This window comes from Carassius carassius, chromosome 11, assembly GCF_963082965.1.
Source record: "Carassius carassius chromosome 11, fCarCar2.1, whole genome shotgun sequence".
Classification (NCBI taxonomy): Eukaryota; Metazoa; Chordata; class Actinopteri; order Cypriniformes; family Cyprinidae; genus Carassius; species Carassius carassius.
In genome coordinates, this window is record NC_081765.1 from 9,400,723 (window position 1) to 9,418,877 (window position 18,155).

General features: G+C 43.5%; 2 protein-coding genes across 6 annotated transcripts in view; both read right to left on the reverse strand.

The window, feature by feature from the left end:
* LOC132152732 (serine/threonine-protein kinase SIK2-like) overlaps positions 1–18,155 on the reverse strand; it is a 364,451-nt gene that overhangs the window by 291,771 nt on the left and 54,525 nt on the right. The window lies entirely within an intron of this gene.
* On the reverse strand, positions 6,552–8,710 carry LOC132152731 (zona pellucida sperm-binding protein 4-like). Of its 5 annotated transcripts, XM_059561584.1 has the most exons (10): positions 8,501–8,710; positions 8,373–8,413; positions 8,022–8,192; positions 7,759–7,946; positions 7,587–7,684; positions 7,360–7,517; positions 7,097–7,289; positions 6,882–7,029; positions 6,729–6,801; positions 6,552–6,661 (listed from the first exon to the last, which is right to left on the reverse strand). In XM_059561584.1, the coding sequence occupies exons 1-10, from the start codon at positions 8,680–8,682 to the stop codon at positions 6,585–6,587; spliced, it is 1,329 nt and encodes a 442-aa protein (XP_059417567.1). In that variant the 5' UTR covers positions 8,683–8,710; the 3' UTR covers positions 6,552–6,584. The 5 variants fall into 5 exon arrangements, with proteins under 5 accessions (XP_059417567.1, XP_059417565.1, XP_059417566.1 ...); XM_059561582.1 differs by having other exon boundaries at positions 8,022–8,413; XM_059561583.1 differs by having other exon boundaries at positions 8,373–8,710.

Below are 18,155 nucleotides of genomic sequence, written 5' to 3' on the forward strand. Positions count from 1 at the left end.
AGGACGTAAAATTCAGGGGTGAAAATAATTTATATCTATACAGCGCATGAACACAGAGAGATCAGAGAGTGCACAGGACACAGTTTGAGTGAGAGGAGAGATTCGTTTTAAGTGCGCACTCTCTCCGTGCTCATTTATTATATTAATGTGCTTTCGCGCTACAATAATATGCTCTCAACATTTGTCAGTAAAGTAATGCCATATATATATAAATCTTTTCTAACAATATAAATCTTTTCTATCACTTAAAAATGTAACATCTTTGCTGAATAAAAGTTTGCGCCATTGATGTGGCAAAATGCGCCATTGATGTGGCAATATTTGTTTTTAATTCATTATAAAGATGGCATAATAATGGCATAATAAAATAAAATGCTTAATAAATATTATAAAATGTATAGTGAAATATATATATATATATATATATATATATATATATATATATATATATATATATTTAAAAAAGTTAAATATATATTTATTAATCTTACATTATATATATATATATATATATATATATATATATATATATATATATATATATATATATATATATATGATGTAAGATTAATAAAGGAAATAGGGGTTTGAATTACAGTGAATAAGAACAGAATTAGTATGCAAATTATTCAGAATTAATATTTAACACTTTATCAACTATTCGTCCACTGATAAATTGATATTAGGGTATTTTATCAATTCTGGACAAAATATTATCCTGTCACAAACACGCCAGGTTCCACCTCCACACAATCACGGCGCACACCCTCACCTGAGTACTAATCATCACCACCTGATCCGCATCACCTATCATCCACCACAGCACTTTAAAAGCCACACACGCACCCAGTCATTGTCCGGTCACGTTTGCGACAAGATCATTCCTGCGCTAACTATTAGGACTAACTCCTCTTTACCTTCTCTCCAAGGATAACCTGCGAAGACTCTTCTTCCATCTTCTCTCCAAGGATTACCTCCAAGATCCTCCTAAAACCCCACGGTGCGTGTGTGTGGTCCCCTCCTTCCCGGCACGGATCCCAACACCCATCCACTCCTCACTTCCCGCTCCTCTGCTTGTGTCCATTCAAAAAATACCATCTTTCATCTGTTACTCCTCTGTCTCTGAGTGATCCGTAACATATCCCGTGGCCTACGGTAATAATTTTGATAACTGATTATGAGCAAGGTAACAGAATCTACAGTTTAAGGCAGTAACTTGTAAGCACACAGCACAAGACACTGGTATGTAAAATCAGACAAGGTTTTATTGAACTACTCTAATACACACAAACTAAACTAACGAAAACACACATTCATTCAAACAGTGACAGAGAAAAGTGATGTTATTACCGGAGAGTGAATGGAGTCCCAAGTGTCTAGTGTTAGAGACTATTTCTTGACTGCAACCTGAGAGAATCAATCTACTAGCATTTTAATCTTAGTTCGTTACTTAAAGGGTTAGTTCATCGAAAAACCAAAATCATGTTATTAATAACTCACCCTCATGTCGTTCCAAACCCGTGAGACCTGCTTTTATCTTTGGAACACTGTTTAAGATATTTCAGATTTAGTCCGAGAGCTCTCAGTCCCTCCATTGAAACTGTGTGTACGGTATACTGTCCATACCGATAAAGGTGAGAAAAACATCATCAAAGTAGTCCATGTGACATCAGAGGGTCAGTTAGAGTTTTTTGAAGCATCGAAAATAAATTTTTGTCCAAAAATAGCAAAAACTACGACTTTATTCATCATTGTCTTCTCTTACGTGTCTGTTGTGAGAGAGTTCAATACAAAGCAGTTTGTGATATCCGGTTCGCGAACAAATCATCGGATCTTTTTGAACCAGTTCAGCAAATCGAACTGAATCATTTAAAACGGTTCACGTCTCCTATAAGCATTAATCCACAAATGACTTAAGCTGTTAACTTTTTTTAATGTGGCTGACACTCCCTCTGAGTTAAAACAAACCAATATCCCGGAGTAATTCATTTATTCAAACAGTACACTGACTGAAGTTCTGTGAAGAGAGAACTGAAGATGAACACCGAGCTGAGCCAGATAATGACTCTAACTATCGAGTCATAGTTTTTGCTATTTTTGGACCAAAATTTATTTTCGATGCTTTAAAATATTCTAACTGACCCTCTGATGTCACATGGACTTATGGACACATGGAAAGTATACCGTACACACAGTTTCAATGGAGGGACTGAGAGCTCTTGGACTAAATCTAAAATATCTTCAACTGTGTTCCGAAGATAAATGGAGGTCTTACTGGTTTGGAACGACATGAGGGTGAGTTATTAATGACATCATTTAGATTTTTGGGTGAACTATCCCTTTAATAAGATTTGCACCAGTTTCAGCCAGAATTAGGTGATATTGTGTACTTGCGCTTGGATGCTCCTTGTGGTTTTGGATGCATTCCCTTCTGTAACGAAATTGCTGGAGAGGGAATCTCTGGCGCTGATTGGCTGGCAGTTGGTCGATGACGTGTTCTGAGGGACAGCACTCGATGGTGAGTGGTTGGCTTTGCCAGGTGGCGCTTCGTTTGCGAGACTTCCTGGATTGCGGGTTGCTATGCAACAGAGTTTCCACCAGTCTGGAGCGACTCTGAGATGAGTTTTGAGTGAGCTCTTAGTGGTTTGAAGAGTACACGCTGGATGATGGAAAGGTCAGCACAAAACATAAGCAAGAGCAAAGTCCCTGGAAAAGCAGTGCAAAAAGTCAAGGCAAAAAGCAAGGAAAACTGCTTGTCATTGGGTTATAAGCGTGTCCATCTGACCCGTCCTTCCTAGTGCGACAGCCAATCAGATATTGCCTTGGGCGGGACCTACGCCCAGTTCTCCGGTTCTTGCATGTAATTAGCGTAACGTCCACATGATCGCGTGTGTCCAAACTCCTGAGAGTTTAGTTGAAATGCTTTAATAAGCTAACTTAATAGTTTAAATATGGTGCATTCTACACACATCTACTTTATATCAAAATTCTAGAAATCATTTACCCATCAAGTAGGTACCAAAGTACATATACTTTGCATAGTTTTGGTGGAAGTAAATAATAATCTAGCCGTGATAAGTGTTTAACACACAAAATTAACTTAAGTACTACAAAGCATGCATAATACAGAGAATACACATGTATGAGGCAAATTCTGGTGATTAGTTCCTATAACTGAGGTAGAAAACCCTATGAATAGGCTATAATGAAAGTTAAACACACAGAAACAATTCCACAGGTTATATAAAACATGCATGATACTTAAGATATATGTGAGGTAAATTCTGGTAATCAATTCATCTTATTGGATGCAATTTTGAGACCGTTATTTGTATTCAACCACAAGTGGGTTAAATTTCAGTCTATAATGCTTTAGCATCCTTCCATTTCCTGATAAGTCTGGGAATTTATGCATTGGGGTCACCACAGGGTTTATTTGCCATTTGGTCTTAAGTTTGGGGAACAAAGAGAAATATTTTCCTGCTGTCCTGGCATTGCTGGTATTAGATTAGACAGGTACAGTTACTCTCCTTAGAGTTACAAATTATCTGCTCTTATCATCTGATCGTGGGTGTATCTCTCTATTAGTTTTATTGGATCTTAGTGCTGTGTTTGATACAATTGACCACAACATTCTTTTGCATAGACTTGAACACTTTGTTGGAATTAATGGAAGTGCATTAGCATGGTTTAAATCGTACTTATATGACCGCCATCAGTTCGTAGCAGTGAATGAAGATGTATCATATTGATCACAAGTGCAGTATGGAGTACCTCAAGGCTCAGTACTAGGGCCGCTACTCTTCACGCTTTATATGTTACCCTTGGGAGATCTCATCAGGAAACATGGTGTTAGCTTTCACTTTTATGCTAATGATACTCAGCTCTATATTTCTTCGTGGCCCGGTGAAACACACCAATTTGAAAAACGAATGGAATGCATAGTCGATATAAAAAAACTGGATGACGAGTAATTTCTTACTGCTAAATTCTGAAAAAACAGAGGTGTTAATTATAGGACCTAAAAACTCTGCTTGTAATAACCTAGAACACTGTCTAAGACTTGATGGTTGCTCTGTCAATTCTTCGTCATCAGTTAGGAACCTAGGTGTGCTATTTGATTGCAATCTTTCCTTAGAAAGCCACGTTTCTAGCATTTGTAAAACTGCATTTTTCCATCTCAAAAATATATCTAAATTACGGCCTATGCTCTCAATGTCAAATGCAGAAATGTTAATCCATGCATTTATGACCTCAAGGTTAGATTATTGTAATGCTTTATTGGGTGGTTGTTTTGCACGCTTAGTAAACAAACTACAGCTAGTCCAAAATGCAGCAGCAAGAGTTCTTACTAGAACGAGGAAGTATGACCATATTAACCTGGTCCTGTCAACACTGCACTGGCTCCCTATCAAACATTGTATAGGTTTTAAAATATTGCTTATAACTTATAAAGCCCTGAATGGTTTAGCACCTCAGTATTTGAATGAGCTCCTTTTACATTATAATCCTCTACGTCCGCTACGTTCTCAAAACTCAGGCAATTTGATAATACCTAGAATATCAAAATCAACTGTGGGCGGCAGATCCTTTTCCTATTTGGCCCCTAAACTCTGGAATAACCTACCTAACATTGTTCGGGAGGCGGACACACTCTTGCAGTTTAAATCTAGATTAAAGACCCATCTCTTTAACCTGGCTTACACATAACATACTAATATGCTTTTAATATCCAAATCCGTTAAAGAATTTTTAGGCTGCATTAATTAGGTAAACCAGAACCAGCCCTTGCTACATCATTAGAAGAATGGCATCTACGCTAATATTTGTCTGTTTCTCTCTTATTCCGAGGTCACCATAGCCACCAGATCCAGTCTGTATCCAGATCAGAGGGTCACTGCAGTCACCCGGATCCAGTACGTATCCAGACCAGATGGTGGATCAGCACCTAGAAAGGACCTCTAGATCCCTGAAAGACAGTGGAGACCAGGACAACTAGAGCCCCAGATACAGATCCCCTGTAAAGACCTTGTCTCAGAGGAGCACCAGGACAAGACCACAGGAAACGGATGATTCTTCTGCACAATCTCACTTTGTTGCAGCCTGGAATTGAACTACTGGTTTCGTCTGGTCAGAGGAGAACTGTCCCCCCCAACTGAGTCTGGTTTCTCCCAAGGTTTTTTTCTCCATTCTGTCACCGATGGAGTTTCGGTTCCTTGCCGCTGTCGCCTCTGGCTTGCTAAGTTGGGGTCACTTCATCTACAGCGATATCGTTGACTTTGCAAATAAATGCACAGACACTATTTAACTGAACAGAGATGACCTCACTGAATTCAATGATGAACTGCCTTTAACTATCATTTTGCATTATTGACACTGTTTTCCTAATGAATGTTGTTCAGTTGCTTTGACGCAATGTATTTTGTTTAAAGAGCTATATAAATATAGGTGACTGGACTACAAAAAGGGAAATGGGGGTGACATCTCCTTTAGGCATCTTGGCACCATGACTGTGTTTTATGACATACTAATGGTTCGATGGGGAATTGACTGTTCAAGGATAATCCTACAATGAATAAGTAATCTAAATTACTTAATGAACAAGTTCACACTCGGCCTTCTATTTTGTTTCTCATGAAACTTTGACTCCAAGTTTGTTCTTGTGAGCATTGGCATGATGGCAGAACAGCATTGTCTTTTTACGAGGACATGACTAAATGCCGAGAAAAGAACCGACACCCAGTCATAGCCAATTCGCGCATGATCCCCAAAAAAATCTGGCTGGCAAGCCCCGGCGTTTTTACGCATAGGTCCCCTTGTGAAAAAGTGTGCTTAATTGTATTAAAAGTGTACTTTTTTTAAAAGTGCATTTGCAGATAATATCATAGTTTAAATTAAAGGCCACTTAAGTGTATATAGAGATTACACTTTATAATCACAATAGGTCTTAACATACCTAAGTGCACGATTAAAAAAAAAAAAAAACCTGATAAATGTCTAGTTACATAATTGTATTTTAAGTACAATTATGTTTATCAATATACTAAAGCACATGTAAAATAATTGATTTTAAATTTAGTGTTCTCTTGTATTTTAAGCGCATTCTCTTTTAGACTACAATATATAGCCTACTATGTGTGCATTAATGCAGTTAGTGAAACTAAACTTCTAGACACATAGTATACTCCAAAAACAACTTTGAATTGTTGACATTTTCTTCACCAGCTTCTGCTGGTGTCTAGTAGTTTTTCCAGCAGACCACTCTTGAGCAAGACACCAGACCACCAGTTGCTCCCCCGCAAAAATTGTATGTGCACTTGGATGGGTTTAAACATCAGATTAACAATTAACTCTTTAAAAAGGGGAACCTTGTGCTGCTCCAGGTTAGCAACTAGAGGATGGATAAAGGACTCGGAATGCACAAATCTTACAAAAAGTTGTGGAACCTTGGTTTAATAGTGTGAGAGAAAAAAAAAAAAAAAAAACCCACAACTGGCAAGAGGGTCATTTAATACCAGATTCTGCAGAACACCACCAATAGACAAGATACCTCGGGCTTCTGCAAAGTTTATTAAAAACTAAATTTACATGACCAGAGTAACTGCTCCACTAGAAACCACAGTCTGCTCCCCAGATACAGCCTTGATAAGAGTATCTCTTCCTGAAAGAGAAGTGAGAACACTTATAAAATGCGCAGTTCCTCTTGTCAAAAGAAATTGAGAACTCACGTTTCCTGGTGCAGCTTTGCTCACAAGAGCCAGATGATGTATGGCACACCTCTGTACTGCAATGGATGAAGATCTGACAGGGAAGAAAGAGGCTAAAGTCATAGACTCCACAAGTAGTAAATACAAGTATTCAAGTAATGGGTGGGGGCATACGGTTTCCTGCAGAGCAGCCAGTGAGGCTGGATCTACAAATGTGAACATCTTCACAACAAAGCGCTTGTAGTGGGTTGGGAACTGAAGACCAGACGATCCAGTCACTGGAACCAGTGTGGTCAGATAACGGTCATCCTGGTAAGGGCATCTGAAGACAAAAGGTTAGAAAGGGTCTCCCATCAGACTAACAGGATAAAGACTGGCTGTACACTCACCCATCGATCAGAAGGTCCCACTGGGGGAGACTGAGTGGACTAGGGGTTGAAGTCGTCCAACAGCGTCCCAGCATCAGGACAATGTTGGGGTCAGTCCTCTCCATAATGTGCACCTCAACATACACAGGCTCTCGCAGGACTTTTGTGATGGGATAATCAGAATCACTGTAGTAGGACGTGTAGGCCTCATTCCCTGAGGAACACTGGGGTTTTACCTGACTCAAGTTTGAAAGGCTTTAGGCAGACACAGGACAAGACCTTACCTTCAGCACAGCCTTTGGTGACACATTGGCCATTGGCCAGTGTGATCTCCACCCTGAGAGGTCCAGGAGCAGCTACTGGTGGAGGTGGAGGAACGGAGTTGACCTCCACAACCAGAGCTTCCACAGAAGTTTCAGAGTATCTACACTGGAAGAGAAACCTGGACAACACAGCGAGCTTGTAGCATTTGTCAGGGATTAATGTTCACACCAAGTCATCGATCACCTACTCAAAATGACTGTCCCTTGTGATGGAACCATATGGTCCAATCCCCACTTCATAGGATGAGGTCATTCGGTTTTCATACACCACATATCCGCCGTCCTCCTGTGAACAGAAACAGTGGTAGCATTCATTCCATCATAACCAAATGCAGAATAAAATCAGTAGCAGCTGCTCACCATCACACTCGTGCCACATGCGGTCACAGGGAACTGGTATATGGCAAAGGAAGGTGTGGACCCCACAGGAGCACAAGGTGGGTCGTTTCCACCCAGTAGATGAACCGAATCCAGACTCAGTCGAGGCAGAGTAACGTCTCTAGACACCACTACCACAAACTGCCCATCTCTAATACACTGGACAGTTACTAGAACAAGGTACAAGAGCAGGTTAATGCAGAGAATCAGTTTAACATGAACTGAATAAGATTGAGAACACTTACCCGCCCTCCCATAGAAACACTGCTGTGCGTTAAAGCAGCAGTTGATAGCTTCACACTCGGCACCACTGATCCCAGGTAGACCACATTGGATCTGCTCCGAATCAGCTACAGCACATTTATCAAGGGGATCTGCCTGCACTACTGGCTTCTGAAATGGAAACTGCCGTTTAGGTAGTTGTTGAACTGGCTTCTGAAGCGGAAACTGCTGAGGAAACAGCTGGTAAGTTGGTTGTTGAACCGGCTTCTGAAGCGGAAACTGTGGTTTAGGTGGTTGTTGAACTGGCTTCTGAAGCGGAAACTGCTGGTAAGTTGGTTGTTGAACCGGCTTCTGAAGCGGAAACTGCTGGTAAGTTGGTTGTTGAACCGGCTTCTGAAGTGGAAACTGTGGTTTAGGTGGTTGTTGAACTGGCTTCTGAAGCGGAAACTGCTGGTAAGTTGGTTGTTGAACCGGCTTCTGAAGTGGAAACTGTGGTTTAGGTGGTTGTTGAACTGGCTTCTGAAGTGGAAACTGCTGGTAAATTGGTTGTTGAACCGGCTTCTGAAGTGGAAACTGCTGGGTCATCAGAGATTGAACATCCTGAAGCGATTTACTCCAGTGTGGAACAGCATGACAGAAAGCACAAACCAGCAAAATCTGAACCAAACACCAACTTGCAGCCATGGTTTAACAGCTAAACACAATATGGAGACACTGCCCTTTGGTCTTTTTGTATTCTACAGATTTCAGCTAATTAATGATAGTCCCTCCCTCTTCATTAACACTCATGGTTCTCGTGAGCTGCAGAAAGGGGAGCTTATGCAGCTGGGTGATTCTCATTGGATCTCAAGATAGAATTCTTATTTTTCCTATTTTGAACATAAATGCACAAACTGAATTTGAAAAATCTTACTATCTTATCTGATTGTAATTGGTTCTCAAATTCTGTTAACATGGTGTTTCTTGAGTCCAATGTCATATTGACAACACATAAGAATGGTTCAAGTCCAATATTTACTGGAACTTGCCAAAAGTAGATGTTTTTCTTTGGTGCCGTTGTCCTTACCACTCCCCGCAGACAAGTGTGCTCTTACAAATATGAGGAAAATACTATATTAAGCAGTAAATGATTTTAAGTATATTGAAGCTTATTTCCACCACAGAAGAAAAAAAATAAAATAAATAGAGAAAAAAAAGGTAATTTTGACTATTTATGTCACGACTGATCTATCTCACAGTTCACTAATATCTCAAGGTTGCTGACTTTTTTTCTCCAAATTGACCTTTTTGATTCCTTTGGGGGAAATAATTCCATAGAATCCATAGAAGTTTGTCAGCAAGTTTATTGAAAAAAAACATGGTTAAAGAGAAACCCTAACAACCTTTTATTCTTAATGATCAGACCTCAAACTTTCTTTTGTAAGACATGACTGCAAAAAGAAAAAAGAAAGAAAAAGAAAAGAGCAATCTGAGTTAACATGACTAAATCAATTGACACTTAATGGACAAGTACAATAGAAGACCCCAGCTGCAAACACCAATTTTGGAATGTTTATTTTTTCCGTGATGCAAGCTATGTCAATTAGCATTGCAATTGTTTGTTTATTGTCATTCAAAGTTATCCGCTCTTTAATAGTGTTCTCAAAACGTTGGCACAAAAACATTATTCATAGAATCTTTTTAAACATTACTACTTGTTTCACAATGTTCAGAGAACATTCAAAAGTAACGTTTCCATAATGTTTGGCAAATGATCAAAATGTTCCCTTAACATTCTCATAACCAGGAAAAAACATTTTTTTTTAAAGCTGGACGTCCAGTGAACATTCAAAGATAAAATTTTAATAACTTCATGGAAAAGCTTGCAAAATGATATTTGAACATATTCCATTTTTTAAAACTGTATTTACCTCGGCATAGTTAAATAAGAGTTATGTACATGGAAATGATAGTGAAATATCGTGAGCCTCAAACACCATTGAAAATCTCGTGCTGCAATAGTCCACTGAACAAGAGGCGAATCCAAACATAACACCGACTGTGACGTTACAGTAGGGATCATTAATGTTTACACCCCCAACATTTGCATAACGATTACCAGCCCATGTTGTAGGCCAGCCAGACCTGCACATCGATGCAATATTGCCAGATATTGCTATTAATACTGATAAATAAATAAAAAAAGAAACCGAAATGTTTTCAAATATTTAGCAATTAAGATAAATGAAGATATCGCTGACCCTAAACTGCAAAGTCCTACTTTATTAACTTTCTAAAGTGTCAAAAAAGTGGAAAAGACAAGTGCAAAAATGCTTATAATGGCAACACAGAAGCTGCGTCCACATCTTCACTGACATCTCTCTCAAGCCTCGTTCACTCGTACGCTAAACATTCTTTCAAAATCTCTTAAAATCTGTATCTTTGTCTGATACAGCCTCAGACATATCAGGTTGGATGTCTAATCTCTCCATCGTTCATGCTGGACAGAAAAGATTTGTGCCGTGAAACAGCCAGAGTTGAGCTCAACATTATTATTGATGACCCTTCCAAATAATTCTAGGAACAAATCCTAGGTTTGTAAATGGACATGTAAAACCATTTCTGGAGAATTTTTGCCCTTACCTAAGCCACATACCTTTTATGTAGATATCATTTAAAATATTGTATCAATGCATTCTATGGCACCTTTAACTGGGATTATGACTCCTATTTTAGCCAGAAGCAATAGTTTGAAGTAAAATGATGTACTGGAGTGGTGTGGATTATTGTGATGTTTTTATCTCTGTGGATTATTGTGATGTTTTTACTCTCATTCTGTCGGCACCCATTCATGCAGGGCATCCATCGCTGAGACACTGATGCAATGCTACATTTCTACAAACCTGATGAAGAAACAAACTCATCCTAATCTTGGATGGGCAGAGGGTGAGCACATTTTCAGCAAATCTTCATTGTCACTACTGCTTTAAAAAAACTCTTCTTATCCTATGCAGAGGACAGGAGTCTCAAAGCCTCGGTCATGCCTTTATTTGCTCACCTCCTAACCAGGCGGTGCAGTTGGGTTTAGCAGGTGGGCTGTGGATTTGGAAGCTCTTGGTAGCCAGAGCATCGCGGTACTTGAGTTTCTCCACAAGCGAGTGGATCTCAAACAGGGGTCGGTGCAGGAACACAGGCAGCATGGACATATCGCCGATTATCACACCGTTCTCTGACAAAACCTTACGAGTGTCAATGGGACACTGGTGAGGGACAAACACAGAACGAACAAGGTGAATGCTGGGGAAACTGTGTCACAGTGTCTGTTCTGTGTATCCCTGGGTGTCCACTAGAGGTCTCACTTCCCAATATCCTCGCCCCACTTCAGAACTGCATTTCTCACAAGCCTTTATCTGGACTAATCACTTAATTGCACACAGCTGTTCCCACTCACATTGTTTGCACCTGTCTATATATACCCTGTTTGTTTCTGTCATTGTCATGGAGTCCTTGGTTAATGTCACCGGTATTAAATCATCCTGATTTATGATTCTGGATTGCCCTAATAAAAGACTGCTTTTGGATCTTCTTGTTTGTGTGCACTTGTGGCAGAAGGACTCCATCATGCCCAGTTCCAGCAGTGTGGGATTTCGAATCCGTCCCCTAGTCACCATGGAGGAGCGGTGGGGGAGACTCTTGAATTTAACCACCCTCCGTCAAAGGGGGAGTGAGGTGGGTTGTCTGAACCTCCAGAGGTGGCGGCAACTGCTGCAGAACCATCGTAGGCCATCTACCCTCTCGTCATGGCTATGGAGACCGCTTATGAACTCATTGCCTGTCCTGTTATGGCCATGGAGGCCATCTACCATCTCATCATGGCCACTGAGGCCGCCATTAATCTGTTCGTGTTCTTTATTTTAGTCCTACCTGACCAGACTTGCTCTCCTGGGCCATCGACTCTGCTGTGGTGGTTCTCTGCTCCGCCGGGGGTGGCTTCTTTCTCGTCTGTTTGGCTGTGGTGGTCCTCTGCTCCGCCCTGATGGGCTTCTGTCTCGTCTGCTCGGCTGTAGAGGTCCTCTGCTCCACCCTGGTGGGCTTCGGTCCCATCTGCTCAGCTGTGGTGGGCTCCAGTTCCACCTGCGCCACCCCGGTGGGCTCCAGTTCCGCCTGTGCCACCCCGGTGGGTTCCAGTTCCACCTGCTCCACCCTGGATTCCTGCTCTGTCAGCACTGCCCTGGGCCACTGAACTTTCTGATCTGCCCTGGCCCCCTGAACTGTCTGATCCACTCTGGCTACCTGCTAAGCCATCACCTCTGGTCCCTGTTCCCCTCTATGGACCTGGCACTCTGTCCCTCCCCCTGATCTTCCACCATTCCACCTCCCTCCTGGTATCTTTGTTTTTGTTTTTTTGTGTTTTCAGAGGAGCATCTGGAAGCTGCTCCTTAGACGGGGGGTGGGTAATGTCACAGTGTCTGGTCTGTGTATCCCTGGGTGTCCACTAGAGGTCTCATTTCCCCATATCCTCACCCCACTTCAGTACTGCATTTCTCACAAGCCTTTATCTGGACTAATCACTTCATTGCACACATCTGTTCCCACTCACTTTGTTTGAACCTGTCTATATATACGCTGTTTGTTTCTGTCATTGTCATGGAGTCCTTGGTTAATCTCACCTGGTATTTTCGTGTTCCCTGGTTTTTGTCGTGTTTCTTGTTTTGGACTGCTTTTCTGGATTTTGACCTTTGCCTGGCTGATTTATGATTCTGGATTACCCTAATAAAACACTGCTTTTGGATCTTCTTGCTTGTGTGAACTTTGTGACAAACTGTTGCTTCTGTCTCTTCAGTGAGGCAGAAAATATTTTTGATAAAATTCTATCATCTGTGTAACCGGACCTCACCAGTTTCAAAAGTTCCTCTGTATCTGGTATTCAGGTGAGTAAAAACTCTTGGTTCATATTCTAATCGCAATACCCTTAAGAAAACCCTTTTATTAATCCTAACAAATAAGATAAGAGCATCAATCTGACACACTAATGCACACTGATGTTTGTAGATGAGGAACACATCTTGATTGCTTTTATCTCTCCAAAGAGTTTTATACTCACATTTAACTATACGTCTGTCCTAAGTGATGGGACTGCGGCTCAAACATGATGAAATCCAGCTGTCAATCACAGCATCACGATCAGCGAGAGCACAATGAAGGCAACAGCCCCGTGATCACGTCATCTTACCTGACTTAAGTTATGACTTTATGAGCTTTCGTTAACATGACGCTCTTATATGTTTTACAGTCCTTACCTAGGTTACATACACCTGCTGTGATGGAGAATTATTTTGAGTCATCAATTTATTTAATTATTAACCATAATCAGTTCTGTCATTTAATCCGGATGACTGGCTGTTAAAGTCCATCAATACTGTCCTTGCTTTTTCTGAAATGTCTGGCATTGTAAACCTCGCCCGCCGCTGAAGAGTACGATATATATATATATATATATATATATTTTTGAGAATGGATTTCTCAAGACAGGTGGTGCATTAGACCAGGGCTCATGTTGCTCATGCTCCTGTTTCCAAAATGCATCACAAACTGTTTGAGAAAGCTGTAAACTAATTCCGCATTGCACAAGGTGCAAACAACCTTACGCCTGTTTCACACATAATCCGTCTGCAGTGCGTATGCGTTGCATATTTTTTTTATACACCCATGTTAACGGATTCCAGCATTCACGCGATTGCGGTCCGTCAGTGCGTTCCAGGAGCATTGCAGTGCAGCAATCGCTCAGGTACAGAGTAGCAGACTGCAAACGTGTCCTGTGTGAAAGCACAATGAGTATGAGTCCGTGCTGCTTCTGTACCACATACGAAACGCACACGGACTGCATATGCACTGCAGACGGATTATGTGTGAAACAGGCATGCGTCTTGTCGAGGTTTCCATTGGGAAGCTTCTTAAAAAAAAAAAAAAAATTCCCTGAAGCAAACCTGATGGCATCTTAGCTGCATCCATGTTAGCACGTCATGTTTGATGTGGTAATTTCACAGTAGGCATAAACACAGGTTCGAAGACTCGTTCTCGCCCCCTACAGATTCGGCTAGGTATACATCTACGCTAAAATATCAAGATGAAAGTCATCATAGCTCGCGTAGTATAGACCCAGCTCCCAACCCAACTTTGAGAATAGATTAACGGCGATATTTTTTTTATCGCCCGATAAGAGTCTCACATTAACGCAGCATGTTAACACGGATAACGGCCCACCACTAATATATATTTGGACAAGTCAGCTGCCTCCTCCCTGATCGGGAGCCACCAGGAGCCACCGACTGGAGTGGGTGTGTGAGAGGAGGGGCGCTGGACAAGGCAGGGCTGGCGGCGTGTGATGGTGCACACCGGAAGGAAATGGAGCCTCATCACCGCCGCTGTTTAAAATCCCAACGCGCCTCTCCTTTTCCCCGTGCATGCACACTGGTGTCCTCGTGGGTCCAGGAAGGGTGGGGGTCTCCCGCGCCACCAGAGATGTGAGCTGCCGGACCCGCGATCTGGATGGGAACCGCACCCGTTTACACGGCGTATATATATATATAGTACAGACCAAAAGTTTGGACACACCTTCTCATTCAAAGAGTTTTACTTTATTTTCATGACTATGACAATTGTCGATTCACACTGAAGGCATCAAAACTATGAATTAACACATGTGGAATTATATATGGAATTATATACTGTCGCGGGCTGAAGAATCACACGGCAGGCTGTAGTGAAAGTTTAAAGCCCCGGAGGGTGTATTTATTAGTGGTTGTGAACGTGAAGGTGCCAGAAGTGTCCGGTGCTCGTCCTCGGTGCTGCGTGATCCTGTTTGCCGGCCGGCTGAGTGCAAGGGGAATCAGGGTCCGGTGCTCAGGTGGCGGGCTGGTCGGTCACTCACTTTCTGGAGAGATAAGAGATACAACATTAGCTGGCGATCTTCTGGAGAGCTTTCTCACCCGTGTCTTCCTGGGTGCAGCTTTTGTAGTCGCCCTTTGAGCGTCTTCAGCTGGGACCGATCAGCCCGCGGTGAGAGGTGGCGCCGAGCGCGGTAACCTGAGTCCTCGTTCCCTCCCAGCGCTTCAGGAGGTTGATGTGGTATAGTTGACTTTCCTTCCTTCATCCAGGCTGGCGTACTCTGTAGGTCACAGGCCCCACTTTTTCCGTGACGATATACGGGCCTTGCCATTTAGCGAGGAATTTACATGCTGCCGTGGGGACGAGGACCAACACGTAATCCACTGGCTGGAACTCCCGTGGTTGGGCCGCCCGGTCGTACCGCCTACGTTGAGCTTCCTGGGCTGCTGTCAGGTGTTCCCGGACGAGGGGCATGACGCGGTCGGTCCTTTCCCTCATTTCCCTCACGTGCTCGATCGTGGTCCGATGGGTGGTCGGCTGCTGCTCCCAGGCCCCAGGCTCCCACGGGGCTGCCGCTCAAACAGCAGTTCGAACAGGGTGAATCCGGTGGAGGCCTGGGGGACTTCCCGGATGCCGAAGAGGACGTACGCCAGCATTTGGTCCCAATCCCATCGGTCGTCCGCAGCCACACGACGGAGCATCCGCTTCAACGTCTGGTTGAATCTTTCGACCAGCCCATCGGTCTGAGGGTGGTAGACGGTGGTACGAAGCTGCTTCACCTTAAGGAGGCTGCAGAGGTCAGCCATCATCCGGGACATGAAGGGGGTGCCCTGGTCGGTCAATATCTCTCGGGGAATGCCGACCCGGCTACACAGCAGGAATAGCTCCTGGGCGATGGGCTTGGAGGTAGCCTTACGCAATGGGATGGCTTCAGGGTACTGGGTCGCATAGTCCACGATGACCAGTATATGCTCGTGCCCCCGGGCGGACTTTGGCAGCGGCCCTACTAGATCCCTCCCTATTCGCTCAAAGGGCACCTTGATGATGGGCAGCGGAATTAGCGGAGTTGGGGGAGGAGTATGTGGCGACGTCCGTTGGCAGTCCGGACAAGCCTGACAGAATCGCTTGATCTCCGCCTCCATGCCAGGCCAGTGGAATCTGTCTCGGATCCGCTGGGTAGTATTCTGCGCCCCCAGTTGGCCAGCCATCGGATGGGAATGGGCGAGCTCAATGACCATCTGTGTTCTTGTGTGTGGGACTACCAGCAGTTTCACCTCCTCCCCTCTCCGCTGTGCGACACAGTACAGCAGGCCATTCTGGACCACGAAGTGTGGGCTTGGGTGCGGTGGTGGTTGGACCTCTTTTCCCTCAACCACCCTCACATGCTTCCAGCAGTATTTTAGCCGATCATCCCCGAGCTGCTCCTCCACAAACTTTCCCCCACCCCTAACCTGTTGGAAGACATCATAAAAAAGGTTAGAACTTTGGGTGGGGGGGGGTGGGGGGGGGCAGGCTTACGGCGCTCCCGGAGTCTAACAAAGCCGTAAATGGTCGTCCGTTGATGAAAACCTCGGTCTGGGGTGCCCCTCGCGGTGGTTCCAGATGAACTGCACAGCCTGCCAGCCAGGGGCGAGTGGGTGAGGGCGGTGGCTCAGTGGGCATTGGCTCATCCTGTATGCCGGGAACCGCCGACCTGCTGACTGCGCGCTGGGCGCCCTCTGGCGTGCGTCGCTCCTGGTACACCCTCCAGGGAAACGGCGGTGCTCGCTCCCCAGCCTCTCGTCGCAACGTCGATTACGCTAGCTCGACTGCCTCGACGAGATCTCCTACGGTCCGCGTGTTCCTCATTCCGGCTGCCTGCCGAAGGGGGCGTGGTAGAGCATGCAGATACCGGTCCACGACGATGCATTCGGCCACTTGGGCAGCGCTGGGGGAGGAGTCACCGCCTGACGAAACACAGAGAAAGGAACACAAAAAAAAACAAACAAACCGGTGAGTAACTAGAGTGGTGATGCCGGTGATTCTTCAGCAGTTTGCCCGCATTCTCCACCAGTGTCGCGGGCTGAAGAATCACACGGCAGGCTGTAGTGAAAGTTTAAAGCCCCGGAGGGTGTATTTATTAGTGGTTGAGAACGTGAAGGTGCCAGAAGTGTCCGGTGCTGCGTGATCCTGTTTGCCGGCCGGCTGAGTACAAGGGGGATCGGGGTCCGGTGCTCAGGTGGCGGGCTGGTCGGTCACTCGCTTTCTGGAGAGATAAGAGACACAACATTAGCTGGCGATCTTCTGGAGAGCTTTCTCACCCGTGTCTTTCCGGGTGCAGCTTTTGTAGTCGCCCTTTGAGCGTCTTCAACTGGGACCGATCAGCCTGTGGTGATTGTGTGCAGGTGGATCTCCTCCATTGCCAGGGCGACGCTGATAGGTGCCCGGGACACGGCTCACAATACATAACAAAAAAGTGTGAAACAACTGAAAATATGTCATATTCTAGGTTCTTCAAAGTAGCCACCTTTTGCTTTGATTATTGCTTTGCACACTCTTGGCATTCTCTTGATGAGCTTCAAGAGGTAGTCACCTGAAATGGTCTTCCAACAGTCTTGAAGGAGTTCCCCGAGAGATGCTTAGCACTTGTTGGTCTGCGGTCCAGCTCACCCCTAAACCATCTCTTTTGGGTTCAGGTCCGGTGACTGTGGAGGCCAGGTCATCTGGCGCAGCACCCCATCACTCTCCTTCTTGGTCAAATAGCCCTTGATGCCTTCAGTGTGACTCTGAGCTTCTGAGATATCATTTCAGTGTTGTTGTTTACAGTATCACAGGGTTTGAAAGAGCGAATCCCTGACTATCTTTGCAATCATCTGAATGGTATGTGCAGAAAGCAGCAGTTATGTTATAATGATGCTGTCAGCTGAGAGTTTGTGAAAGTGTGTTTCGCCAATCTTGGAATCTTTTCTTTATTTAACATGTTGTTAGTTGTAAAAGCTACAGTAAAAATATCCCAGATATCAGATTGTTTTACAGTCTTTAAGATCAGAAAGCTTTATAGGTCAAATCTAATGTTGTTATCAAGAACTGATATCTATTATAAATATAAATATTACATTCACATTTCCTTTGAAACAGTAGTATTATTACATTAGTATTAGTTTTTATTTTAATATTTTATTTAATAATAATCATAATTAAAAAATAACATAAAAAGTTATTATTATTTTAGTCAAAATGAATAGATAAAAAAACGTCTCGGTTACGTCTGTAACCTCGGTTCCCCGATAAGGGAACGAGACGATGTGTCG

Excerpts from the sequence above, each read along its gene's own strand:
- LOC132152731 (XM_059561580.1), bottom strand. The coding sequence starts at position 8,682 with ATGGCTGCAAGTTGGTGTTTGGTTCAGATTTTGCTGGTTTGTGCTTTC. Across the intron at positions 7,947-8,021 it reads GTGTTTCTATGGGAGGGCGG|TAACTGTCCAGTGTATTAGA; the intron begins GTAAGTGTTCTC and ends ACCTTGTTCTAG. Across the intron at positions 7,290-7,359 it reads CACCAAAGGCTGTGCTGAAG|GGAATGAGGCCTACACGTCC; the intron begins GTAAGGTCTTGT and ends AGTGTTCCTCAG.